The 13,271-nt window shown below is 47.4% G+C and overlaps 1 protein-coding gene across 1 annotated transcript; it reads left to right on the top strand.

The window, feature by feature from the left end:
- Window positions 1–221: 221 nt before the first annotated feature.
- On the top strand, window positions 222–4,022 carry PLA2G2A (phospholipase A2 group IIA). The gene is made up of 4 exons (XM_017506267.2): window positions 222–369; window positions 581–725; window positions 986–1,092; window positions 3,610–4,022. Exons 1-4 carry the CDS (start codon window positions 330–332, stop codon window positions 3,750–3,752), a joined length of 435 nt encoding a protein of 144 aa, XP_017361756.1. The 5' UTR covers window positions 222–329; the 3' UTR covers window positions 3,753–4,022.
- The last annotated feature ends 9,249 nt before the right edge of the window (window positions 4,023–13,271 follow it).

Here is a 13,271-nt window from a genome sequence, read left to right as displayed (position 1 = left end):
GTCTGATGAGGCACAGGGCAGTTCTTACTAGTGTATCATGGGGCTCTCCACAGGTCTGAGGGTCTGATGTGTGTGCAACCATTCTGCAGAGCTGGGAGCCGGTCAGGAGGTGGCATGTGTGTGTGTGTGCATTGCTGGAGGGCACTCCTTGTGTGCTCTGGGTGTGACAGAGGAGGTCACCCTGGAGTTAGGTTGGATGGGAGAGCATGTCTGTGTGTCTCAGAGCTGCCAAGCAGGAACAGGGGAGCACCAGCCGGGACAGAAGCTGAGACCACCCAGCAGAGGAGCTAGGCCAGGTCATCTGCATTTGTCACCCAGTGACTCTTACCATGAAGACCCTCCTACTGTTGGCAGTGATCATGGTCTTTGGTAAGAACTGACCCTGACCCTGACCTCTGAGCACTGATGGGCAGCCCCAGGAGGGAAGCACTCGTGTCCCTTAGTGTTCTCTCCCATTGCAGCCATCCTCTCTCAGGGGGAGAAAAGAAGCCATTTGGGAGGAAGGAGAGTAGCAGAGAGGTGCAAAGAGGGAGGGCACAGGACCCCGTGCCCTCCAGGAAACTCCCAAATTTCCTTCCAGGCCTACTGCAGGCCCATGGCGATTTGCTGAATTTCCGGAAAATGATCAAGTTGGCGACAGGAAGGGAAGCCACAACCAGTTATGGCTTCTATGGCTGCCACTGTGGCGTGGGTGGCAAAGGAACCCCCAAGGATGCAACGGACCGGTGAGGCCATCCATCCCTCCCTACCTGCCTAGACTCTGGCCCAGGCAGGTCTGGGATCTGCAAAGACAGTGCCGGTTCTTGCTGGGCACAGAGGTCTCAGGATGGCCTGGCTGGAAAAGCAGCCAGCATGTTGGAACTTCTGCTCTAGACTGTTGCAAAGTCGCTGGGTCTCTGCCCAGGGTCGGAGGTGGGGGTGAGATATGGGCGCCAGGCTTTCTGGCGCTGTGGGACAGTAGCCCCAATAGGATGCCTCCCTGCAGCTGCTGTTTCGCTCATGACTGTTGCTACAAACACCTGGAGAGACGTGGATGTGGCACCAAATTTCTGAGCTACAAGTTTAGCAACAAGGGGAGCAGCATCACCTGTGGTAAGAGTCCTACATCACCATCGCATTCCCTCATTTTTTAGACATTGCCAGGGACTGTGCTGGGCACCAAAGATAGACACATAGGGACACACAGTTCCTGCCTCAGGAAGCTCACGGTTGAGTGGGAAGCCAGGAAAGTGAAAATCCAGTGTGGTAAAGACTCCAGTGGGAAGTAAACAAACAGCTAAGGCGTTAACACAGCCTGAGGCTTGAGGAAGGCTCCTGGAAGGGGTGACCTCTAAGCTGAGTCTTAAAGGTTGTGCAGACAGTCAGGGTCGAGGAGGGCTGGGAGCATTCCCAGAAGAGGACACAGCATGGTCAAAGGCACCAAAGGGCACTGTAAGCCATTCTGTACTGCCCAGCAGAAATGTGAGGGCACTGGGGCTGAAGTGTGAGGATTGCTTGAGTTCAGGAGTTCAAGGCCAGTCTGGGCAACACAGGGAGACCTGGTCTTTCTTTACAAACACAAATCAAACAACAACAAAAAAATAGGCTCTGGAGTCAGATTGGCTGTGTCAAGCCCCCCCTCCCCCATCTCCCTAAGCCTTAGTTCTCTCATCTAAATGGAGATAACACTGGTGCCTCCTGCATGGGCGTGTTTGAGAATTAGAATGATGACAAATGAAAAGCCTTGGGTTGATAGGTCTATAGCTGCCATGATGATTACAGGCGAAACCTAGACCTCTCCCTCCCCTTCCGCGGGCAATAGCAGCTCCTACTGGCCTGCTGGGAGAAGCAGTGCCAAGCCATGATGCTGGAGACATAGGAAGGGGCTAGGTCAATCCAGCCCTCCAGGCCAGGCTGTATTTAGGTTTTTGCCCTAAAGCAATAGGATGCTATTAAGCAAAGGAGCTACAGGGTCGGATTTGCAATATTAGAGGACTCACTGTGGGGCCAGGGTCGCTGCAGACAAGTGGAAGGGGGGCAGAGAAAGCTATTGCCATCATGCAAGCAAGAGGGAGCAACAGCTTGACATAAAACAACAGAGCTCAGGATGGGAAAGGTGGAGAAAAAAATCAAGATGCATTTGAGGTGGAATCAGCTGAGCTGGGTGACGAGTGGGGAGAGGTGGGGGGAGGGGGCTGTTGGGTGGATATGTGGCTGGCTGGATGGCGTAACTGTGACAAAGACCACAGGAAGAGGTGGTGGAGGTTGAGGAGGAGCAGTTCTGCTTCCAGCATGTTGAGTTTGGGGCCTCCAGCACCCAGGGAGGGGTCCAGCAGGCAGCTGTCTGTACAAATACAGCTCAGGGGAGAGGTCAGGACTGGGGACACAGATTCAGAAGCCGGCAGCGGAGAGCTGAGAGGTGGGTGTGATCGCTCATTTGCTGTTTAAAGGCCCAGAAAGGAGACAGAGGAGGGATAGACAGAAAGGGAGAAGGAGAACTGAGCGAGGTCAAGGAGTCGGTGAGGAGGTGATCAACAAGGGTCAACTGAACAGAGGAGTCCTCCAGGAAAAGGGCCGACAAGGCTCCCCTGGATGTCGAAGCAGGAAGGCATTAGGGACCCTGGGGAAGCTGTTTCCACAGAGTAGGGAGGGCAAAGCCAGATTAGAGCAGGTCGAAGCTGATGGGAAGGGAAGTAGAGACGGTAGTGAAGACAACCTTCTGCAGAAAGTTTGGCCCTGAAGGGGAGGAGGGGGGGTGGCACTGGAAGGCTTTGCTTGGTGTCCCCAGACAGCTGACCATGAGTGGGATTTGGAGAAAGCGTGGACTCCTGCCCACAGCCTGAGTCCTTTAAGATCAGAAATGATGTCTCCCATCATGGCCCCTCCATAGAGGCATGTATCTTCAGCAGGTGTTAGGTCACAAGCCACATGATTCCAAGCTGATAGTGGCTTGGATAATGGGAATATGTTGTGACTGACACATAACTAACAAGGGCAGTGCCAGGCCTGGGGCAGCTTTCTAGCCATGTCGTCAAGAATCCAGCCTTCTCCTGGCCTTCTGCTATGTCACGTGGGCAGTACCTACACCTGGGATGTCAGACACAGGCTGCAGCTCCGCGATCCTGGCCTCACACTGTGCAAGAGGCTTTCCTCTTGGGCATCTCTCTTTTTGGAGGGAGGAAGCAGATCCTTCCCAGAAGCCCCCAGCAGACTTCCCTTTGTTGCTCATTGGTTGGAACAAGGTTACATGATACACAGCAGCCAATCACTGCAAAGGAAAAAGGGATGACCCTGCCTGGCTTACATCAATCACAATCCATTCCCAGAGCCCCGGGACTATGGCTTTGCATCCTAGACACACCTGTTAACAAGAAGAAGAGACGATGGCTGTTAGGAAGGCCTTTGAGAGAGTCTCCCAGTGCTTGGCTGTGTCCCCACCAGGCTGGAGGCCAGCATCCTGTGGGCAGGAATTCTGTCTCCCCCTGGGTCAGAAATATCTGGAGCACAGGTGTTTGTCTTCAACTAGGAGCTTCTGGAGGACAGGGCTGTATCTTCTACCCCAGGGTTCCCACAAGAAGCCACTGAATATTAACAAAACTCCATATTGTGTTTATTTTCTTGTGATTTCAGCAAAACAGGACTCCTGCAGAAGTCAACTGTGTGAGTGTGACAAGGCTGCTGCCAGCTGTTTTGCTAGAAACAAGAGGAGCTATAATAAAAAGTACCAGTACTACTCCAATAAACAGTGCAGTGGGAGCACCCCCCGCTGCTGAGTCCCCTCCTCCCTGGAAGCCCTGCCTCCCAATTCTGAGTTTCCCTCTCTCATACTCTCCCTCCCTGCCCTAACCAAGTTCCTTGGCAATGCAGAAAGCATCTGTCACCCACCCTAGAGGCCAGGCAGGAGCCCTTCCATCCCCACCCAGAATAAGATGCCCAGCAGGAGATTTCCAGCCCTCCACTGCTCTCCTCCACCTCAACTTCCTGCTTAACCAAAGCAGGTGCACTCCGAGGGGTCTCTTCTAAATAAAGCAATTAGCAAATCATGTGTGTGTCTGTGTGTGTGTGTGTATGTATTGCCCTATGCACTGTTAGTGTGAGAACAAACAGGGGTAGGGGTTAAAAGTACACGCTCTGAGCCCAGTGTGATGGTGTGTGTCTGTTGTCCCAGCTTCTCAGGGGGCTGAGGCTGAAGTGTGAGGATTGCTTGAGCTCAGGAGTTCAAGGCCAGTCTGCGCAACACAGGGAGAACTTGTCTTTCTTTACAAAACAAAACAAAATAGGCTCTGGATTCAGACTGGCTGTGTCAAGTCCCCCCTCCTCCATCTCCCTAAGCCTTAGTTCTCTCATCTAAATGGAGATAACGCTGGTGAGTCCTGCATGGGCGTGCTTGAGAATTAGAATGATGACAAATGAAAGGCCTTGGGTCTGATAGGTCTACAGCTGCCATGACGATTACAGGGGAAACCTAGACCTCTCCCTCCCCTTCCGCGGGCAATAGCAGCTCCTGCCGGCCGGCTGGGAGAAAGCAGGAAGGCTGGTCTTGATCTGGGAGGCTGCAGTCCACATCTTCCGCATGGAATGTAATTCTCCTATGTGGCCAGTCTAGTAAGGAGAAAAAGTGGGGCGATGTAATGCTGGCCACCAGCTGGACCCTCGGGGTGTTATTTCATCAGTGGGGTTGGTTTCCCAGGTGTGCAGCCCCTGCAGGCCCACAGGACCCTGTGTTGGGAAGGGTGCCAGGCCTGGTTTAATGCTCTGCTGTGGCTATCTGAAAACTCTTACTAATCTTCAGTCGAGAGTTCCTTCCCACATTTCATTTTGTGCTGGACTGCCCAAATCTATTTATTTTTATTATTTTTAAATAGAGATGGGGTCTCACTATGTTGGCCAGGCAGGTCTCAACCTCCTGGCCTCAAGCAATGCTACCACCTTGGCCTCCCAAAGAGTTAAGATTACAGGCATGAGCCACTGCACCCAACCCGGTCATACACATTGTGCAGCGGGTCCTAGTCTCACCTGGATGCTACTTCCCCTCCTGCCGTTCAGGGTTCCACTGGGAAATTTCCACCTGGACCGGCTACAGGCCCCACCTGTTTCTCTAATAACCCCCATCTGGGCTTCTGGGTGTGGATCCCTTCACAAAGGTACCCTGCACAGGGGACGCAGGTGGGAGCTCAGTTTCCTACAGGAGAAAGCCCCTGCCCAGCCCAGCAAGCTCTACATTTCCCCAGAGGAGGTACCTTCCCGTAATCCGTCTTCCCAGAAGAAGCACCTCTTCTAATTCTGCGCCCAATGTTTCATTTGCTAGAGGTAGCTCGGTCATGTTCACTCTCATGCATAGCAAGAGAAATGCACATTAAAATTCCACTGAGACGCCATTTTTATCTATTACAATGAATAAAAATCCAGAAGTCTGACAACTTGACTTACTAGCAAGGCTGCGTGGGGAAACGGGCACTTTCACATAGCTGGTGGGAGGGCAAAACACCCACGGAGGGCAAATTGGCAACATCTATCAAAATTACAAATGCATTTATCCTTTCACTCAGTGACCCCACTTGGAAATTCACCCTATGGATGCAGGCGCCTATGTGTGCATGTGTGTGCACACACACACACACACAAACACACACACATGCACACACAGAGTGATGTATGAGCAAGTTTGTTCATTGTAGCATGGTTCTGAATTGAGGTGGAAAGAATCCAAGAGTATGTGTTGAGAGAGCTTGTTAAAGAAATCATGATACCAACTCAAAAAAGGACCCAATACACTCATCTAATGAGGGAAGCTCTCTGCTCCAGTGGACAAAGGGCTTCAGGATATGGTGGTAACAGAAAAGAGCAAATAAGAGATTAGTATAAACAGTGTGCCACACTTATGTAGAAAAATACATCTGTGAATATTTTTGTGTTAATATTTCCAGTAACACTCAAAGAACACGCAAGAGATTCATCAAAACGGCTACCTTTAGGGAGTAGGGCTGGTAAGAAATGAGGTTGGCACAGATGGGGTGAGAGAAGGATTTTTTGATATATAAATTTTTATGCTGTTTTGATTTTTAACTTATGAATATAGTTCCTATTCAAAAGAAAACTGGCATCATCAAACACACACAAACATTCCTGTGTCTAAGATAGATACTAACTCTCAGAGACGATATCGTCTAACCCATGGGTTGGCAAACTATGGCCTCTGGGCCAAATCTATGCACTGCCTGTTTTTGTCCAGCAGGCAAGATAAGAATGATTTTTATGTTTTTTAATGCTTGAAAAAAAATCAGAAGAATTCCTCATGCAAAAATGATATGTTAAAATCATATTTTAGTGGCAATAAAGTTTTCTCATAATACAACCATGCTCTTTGGGTTGTAAATTCTCTATGCCAGCTTTCACGTGACAACTGTGGGAACTGAATCATTGCCACAGAGAACGTATGGTCTTTTGCAGAAAGAATTTGCCAATACCCAGTATTATCTGGTGCTTCTCAAACTATTTGTGGTGGACCAATTTATTCCTTATTTTTTCGAACTCTGCCTCAAATCAATACTTTTGTTAAATTAAATGTACAAAACACAAACCCAGATGTTTTATTGGATGCAATAATAACATTACTCTGTCAAATTACTCTGAAATTTCCTAACACTCTCAATCTCTGTACGTACCTCCCCATGAATGGGAAGCAGTTCACAGACCAGCATCACCCCTTGAGACCCAACTGGGAAACACTGGTCAAATTTGAATTGAGGAAAGACAAATGACCTTAATGATTTTTTTTTTTTTTTGAGACAGGGTCTCACTGTCATCCAGGCTGGAGTGCAGCAGCATAATCACTCACTGCAGCCTCCATCTCCTGGGCTCAAGTGACCTTCCCGCCTCAACCTCCAAGTAGCTGGGACTACAGGTGTGCACCACCACACCCAGCTAATTTTTTTTTAATTTTGTAGAGTTGAAGTCTCACGATGTTGCCTAGGTTGATCTTCAACCCCTAGGCTCAAGCAACCCTCCTGCCTCAGCCTCCCAAAGTGCTGGGATTATAGGTGTAAGCCACCATGTCTAGTCCTTAATGATTTTATAATTAGCAATTTTTTTTGTCCTTTGTCTTAGAACAAGTACCATTTATTAATTACAACATAAGTAGAGTCATTGTCGTTCCAGCTACCTTCACAGACTGCCGGGGTGAGGCTGGGTCCATATTACTCCTCAGTGATTGCCCTTTAGAGGCAGTGAAAAGCTGCTTGAAATAAAGCCTTAGTCAAATGCTTGCCAGGGCTTTTGTTTTGGTCAGAAATATCTGGAGTGCAGGTGTTTGTCTCCAATAGGAGCTTCTGAAGGACAGGGCTGCATCTTGATCTAGGGAAAAGAAAGATCTAGGGAAAGAGGATATATCTCTCCCTCCAGTAAAGACTTTGCATTTCTGAGTATTCATCTAAGAATATTTTCAACATGGGTCTTTGTGTACAAAATTATTGAAGGCCTTTTATTCCTGAAAGCATTTTTTTACAATCTCACAATGAATAACAATTTGGAAAGACATATATCCTCAGTTCAATGTTTTTCCATGTTTTCTTTTTTACCTTAAAAGCATTCCTCCATTTCTTCCAATCCTATTCCAATATTGCTAATAAGATGTCTCATACTACTGTAACCCCTCATCTTTGATTGGTTATCTGGGCTTTCCCTCTAGAAGACTTTAGAATTTCTCTTTGTCTTTGATGTTCTTAACTTTCACTGCAATGTGTCTAATTGACAGTTTTTCTTTATCTGGCCTTTTTGTACTCTGAAGTCCTTCCACTTGTCTTTAATGAAAAGAATTTTATATTCACTATTTCTTTGAACATCTTCTTCCCTCTCTTTTTCCTGTCTCTTTCTGGGACTTATACTATCTGGAAGCTGGTGCATCTGTACTCCATATCTCTCTGGATTTTTAAAGAGGTAAGAGTTTCCCTAGGGTGCCCAGGCTGGAGTACAGCAGCAATTTACAGGTGTGATCTCGCTACTGATAAGCACTGAGAGTTCTGACCTGCTCCATTTCCAACCTTGGCCAGTTCACCCCTCCTTACACCAATTGGTGGTCTCTCACTCCTAGGAAGTCATCATATTGATGCCCAAATCAGTGCAGACACCTGATCTGCATAGCGCATTACAGCCCAAACTCCTGGGCTCAAGCAATCCTCCTGCATCAGCCTCCCAACTGGCTGGGACTGCAGGCACACACCCCTACACCTGGCTTGAATTTTCCTTGCTATTTTCTTTCTATTATTTTTGCCTGAGAAGACTGCTCAATCTAAGCTTCTAACTCTGTGGCATTCTTCAGCTAGCTATCCCATTTCAATGATTATATGCTTCCTAATTCTCTTTTACACTTGGGATTTTTTTAAAGGACTTGTTCTTGCCTGGTATTGCTGAGATCTTCCCTTATCTATGTAAGTATGTTTAACATGCATATTTTAGTTCCTTGCTCATCCACTCTGGCAATTCTGCTTTAGATGGTATGTGTTGTCAAGTGCATTTCATATTTGTAGTGGGCGTAGTCTGGCTGTCTCCAGGTAAACTTAGGGGAAGGGAAGGGGATGAGTCCAAGATTTGATGATTCCCATTTGCTGCCATCCCAGGCAGGTGCTCCGGACAAGGTTTCATCATTGAACACCTGGGAAGTAGCAGCCCTGGCAGGAAGCAGCACCCTAAACTGTTACCAGCCCTACCTGAGGTGGGGAAGGGCCGCAGGGGGAGCAGTGTGGGATGAGATGAGGGAATGAAAGCCTGAGGGCACTTGAGAAGACTGCATGGGTCAATTCCTCACCCAAGCAGGGCTTTGGGACAGCCCTAATGTCATCCCTTGGACTTGAGCATCTCAGCTGTTGCTCTGGGATGAAGATGCAAAAGGAGAAGAGAACAAAACTTAGAGAGCTTCCTCCCAACCTATTTGCTCCTTGCCAAAGCCCACCAATCCGCTGCTCCAGGGCACAGCCAACCCCTCTGCCCCACAGCCACGCCCAGCAGGCAAGATCAGATTCTAACTTCCTGCAAGACTCTGCAAAAGCTCTTCTGCTATTTCATCATCCAAGATTCTCTCTCAGGCATGTATTCGTTAGGTTGGTTTTGGCACAGGGAGCCAGCGCCTATGCTAATTTGCAAACTTGGCAGAAGAAAAGGAAAATGTATAGCACCATATCTGTGTACCAGTTTAAAAGCATCCACAGAGAGTCAAACAAACACTAAACATTTTTCAAGAAACCATATATCTAAATAAACGTAGGAAGAATAAATTGGTAATGGAGATGGAAGATGAAGGACTCAAGTGAATAAAATAAAACTGACACCTTACACAAACCAACAATAACAGTGTGCTATGAAGTGAAACCATGGGGCACACGGATTAAGGCTTGGTCAATGATAAATGCACTTATCCTTTCATTCAGCAACCCACCTCTGGAAATGTACCCTGTCAATGCATGATACAAGAGCAGTGTGTAAGCGTGAGAGTGCATCGCGTGTGTGTAAGAGAGTGAGGACTCAAACCCAGAGCTGTCTCTATCTAAGGTCTGGTCTTTCCACCTTGAGAGTCAGCTGACAAACCAGCCAGTTGCACCTCTGGGTCCTAGTTTATACCATCGGACCAGAATGAAATACCCGTTTCTCAATGCTTGCCTTTGCTTGGCTAGATGAACAGTGATCACAGATAATCCAAACATCATTTGTATTTCACTTCTGTCCTCAGTTTTAAGATGGAGATAACTGCCACATCCTGCCTAGTTACTAGGGAAATCAAGTCAGGTCCATACTAGATGGCAGAGAGATGGCTCTTTGAGAGTGAATGTTTTCTATAGATGATCAAATAGGAGACTAACCAAGTCACTGAATGATTGAATGGTAGACTAGAAACCAAGCATGGTTCACTGTTAGCCCCAGGACTGGCCTACGGCACAGCAAGCTGCTGAGGTTGTGAGGTAAAGAATCTGGGCTGGGCACGGTGGCTCATGCCTGAAATCCAGCACTTTGGGAGGCCAAGAAGAGTGGATCACTAAGTCAGGAGCTTGAGACCAGCCTGGCCAATACGGTGAAACCTCGTCTCTACTAAAAATACAAAAATTAGCTGGGCATGGTGGCACGAGCCTGTAGTCCCAGGTATTCGGGAGGCTGAGACAGGAGAATCGCTTGAACCCAGGAGATGGAGGTTGCATTGAGCTGAGATCGTGCCGCTGCACTCCAGCCTGGGCAACAGAACAAGACTCCATCTCCAAAAAACGAACAAAGAATCTGTAGGCACATCCTGTGCCCCACAGAGGCTACCTCATGGGTTTCTCAGATGCTCCCATGCCCTTCCACTGTGCCTAGATCCCAAACCACTACCTGCGTCCTCTACCGTCCTGTGATAGCGCGTTCCCTCACTTCACCCTAGAGGGAGGTGCAAGGCCGAGGGATCACAGGGTCCTCTTCAACATCTAGTCCGGATGGGCTGAATGACTTGACTCTAGAAGGGAAGGGAAGGAGCTGCAGTGCCTGCTATAGAGCTGCCTCCACGGTCTCAACTGATACCCAACATCTCCTTCCTCCCCACTCATTTCAGATGTCCCTCCCCTTCCATCAGCACTACAGCTTATTTCTCAATCCTGTAGCAAATATCACCTTCACTCAACAGGATCAACCTGGGCAGGCAACCCAGCTAGGTCCTGGAATTGATTGAGGGTCATTTGGGCAAGAAATTCCTGAGTCACAGACACTCGGATCATGGTTTAGAAGGGGGACCAAGGGCTCCAGCAAGCACATTCCTTGGCCTAACAGTCTTCACCCTAGGGGAGAGGTCCTAGTTCCCAGGTTCAAGGATGGTGCTCCTTGTCTTAGCTCAAGAATGGATTCCCAGAGAAAGGCTATGTCTTGAGAAAACACGACCTTTTCTCTAGTCACTTTCCACAAGCACACCTTTAGTTTGATTTCCAACTGTTTTATTTGCCCGTGAGGTGCTGAAGCTGTTACTGGTCTCTGAAGACCTTGGAAGCCAAATCCAGACCATCTGAGCTTCCCACGTGCAGATCAAATCTAGCCAAAGCTACAGATGAATTCCATTCCCTGGAGGAAATAAATTACATCAAACACTTTATGAAGCATGGAGGGGATAAAAGACCCAGCTGGTCGACCAAGGGACGTTCCCACTCTTCACATAGGTCACGACCTGGGAGTAACTTTCCTCCAAGTGAGAGCATGATGCACTCCACAACCAGGACAGAACAACACAATGACAACAGCAGCAAAAGCATGTCTCGACTACTCCCACTTACTGAACACTGACTTCATGGCAGATCCTGGGCCAGGCACTTTAAATGTGTCTTCTCACACAATCCTCTTAACATTCCTGTGATAATATCGCTATTCATATCTTCCATTCATTCATTCCACAGGACATCTACTGAGTACATGCAACATCTCTGGCACAGAACCAGGCACTAAGAACACCACGAAAGCCAGCAAAGCCTCTGCCTCTTGGCACTTACAAGGCACTGAGAGGAACAGGTGCAGCCAATAAATTTCAAGAGAGAAAAGAGGCAGCAGTAAGTAATATAAAGAGAATCAAAACAGCAGAATACGAGAGGGCAGGAAGAAGGCAAGGCGTGTGTTTCAGATGGCATGGTCAGGAGAGGTGCTGCAGAGACAGGAAAAGGCACTGGAAGCAACATCACCCATGATATGAAGGAGTCAGCCCTAAGATAATCAAGGAGAAAATCGATCCAGGCAGAGGGAACAGCTAAGGCAAGGATACAGAGGCAGGTCTGAGCCTGACATATTTGAGGACAAAAAGAAGAAAATTGTGCTGCAGAACAGAAACAAAACAAGAAACCAAAAGAAGGTGCAGTTAGCAGGCAGGAGAGTATAGAAAATGAGAAAATCTAGGATGTTTAATGTGGTTTATGTGTGAGATCTCTTCTCAGGCAGATTAAAAAGACAAAACAAAAAACCAATTCTAGGATTCTGGAATAAAATATATGTAAAGATATGCACAGCTATCTTGAAGCTTTGGGAAAGACAAAGAAAAGGAAGAGAAGGAGGAGGAAACATGTGCCTCTGGATCAAACGATGTCTGAAAGCCTCTGGTCATTTCCATTACACATCAATAAATTTCGTTTATTATTTAAACCAATTTGAGTTAGGTCTTCTGCTGTTTAATATTAAAAGTGTCCTGGCCGGGCATGGTGGCTCATGCATGTAATCCCAGCACTTCGGGAGGTTGAGGTGGGTGAATCATCTGAGGTCAAGAGTTCGAGACCAGCGTGGCCAATATGGCAAAACCCCATCTCTACTAAAAATACAAAAACTAGCCAGCCGTGGTGGTATACGCCTATAGTCCCAACTACTTGGGAGGCTGAGGCAGTAGAATCGCTTGAACCCAGGAGGTGGAGGTTGCAGTGAGCTGAGATCACACCATTGCACGCCAAGCCTGGGCAACAAGAGCAAAAATCCATCTCAAAAAAATAATAATAAATAAATAAAATAAAAGTGTCCTAATTGATTTGTATACATTTTTACATTTAATATTTTTCAACCTCCCTGATGAAGTAGCTATTATTAACTTCCTTGTATAGATGAGAAAACAGAGGTTAGGAAAGATCAAATAATTAACACAAACTCTAACCTGGTAGTTGAGACTTTACCGCAGAGCTCCAAACACTAGCCCCTAACTCCAGTGCTATACCATGTCTGTGAAACCTTGAAATCTCAGAATCTTTCCACACTCTACTACCGAAGTACATGGACAGAAGACAGAGCCAGAAGTTCCCCACCAGCTAGTAAGACAGACAAAATCGTCACTCCCGTAGGCTTGAACTTTTTGAGATGGAGTCTCGCTCTGTCGCCCAGACTGGAGCACAGTGGCACAAACTCAGCTTGCTGCAACCTCTGCCTCAGCCTCCCGAGTAGCTGGAATTACAGACACCAGCCACCACATAGGGCTATTTTTTATTGTATTTTTAGTAGAGACGGGGTTTCACCATCTTGGCCAGGCTGGTCTTGAACTCCTGACCTCATGATCCACCTGCCTCGGCCTCCCAAAATGCTGGGATTACAGGTGTGAGCTACCACACCCAGCCAATTTGCAAACATTTCTAACACATAAAAAGTAAAAAAAATCATATCATAAACTCACCTGTATCCATCAACCAGCTTCAACATTTACCAACATTCTGCCTTCTGTTATTTACACCTGCCACCACTCTGCACCCCCAATCAATCATAATTATCTTCATCATCATCACCTTTAGTTCTTTCTTAAAGGCAAAATATATGTAGATCGAAAGGCA

The sequence above is a fragment of the Cebus imitator genome, unplaced genomic scaffold, assembly GCF_001604975.1.
Source record: "Cebus imitator isolate Cc_AM_T3 unplaced genomic scaffold, Cebus_imitator-1.0 Scaffold15, whole genome shotgun sequence".
Lineage (NCBI taxonomy): Eukaryota > Metazoa > Chordata > Mammalia > Primates > Cebidae > Cebus > Cebus imitator.
Note: the sequence above shows the minus strand (reverse complement) of the source record. Positions and strands in the feature narration are given on the sequence as shown.

Coding starts and splice junctions, on each gene's coding strand:
- PLA2G2A (XM_017506267.2), top strand. CDS start 330: ATGAAGACCCTCCTACTGTTGGCAGTGATCATGGTCTTTG. Junction 370..580: donor GGCAGTGATCATGGTCTTTG/GTAAGAACTGAC, acceptor ATTTCCTTCCAG/GCCTACTGCAGGCCCATGGC. Junction 726..985: donor CCCAAGGATGCAACGGACCG/GTGAGGCCATCC, acceptor GCCTCCCTGCAG/CTGCTGTTTCGCTCATGACT.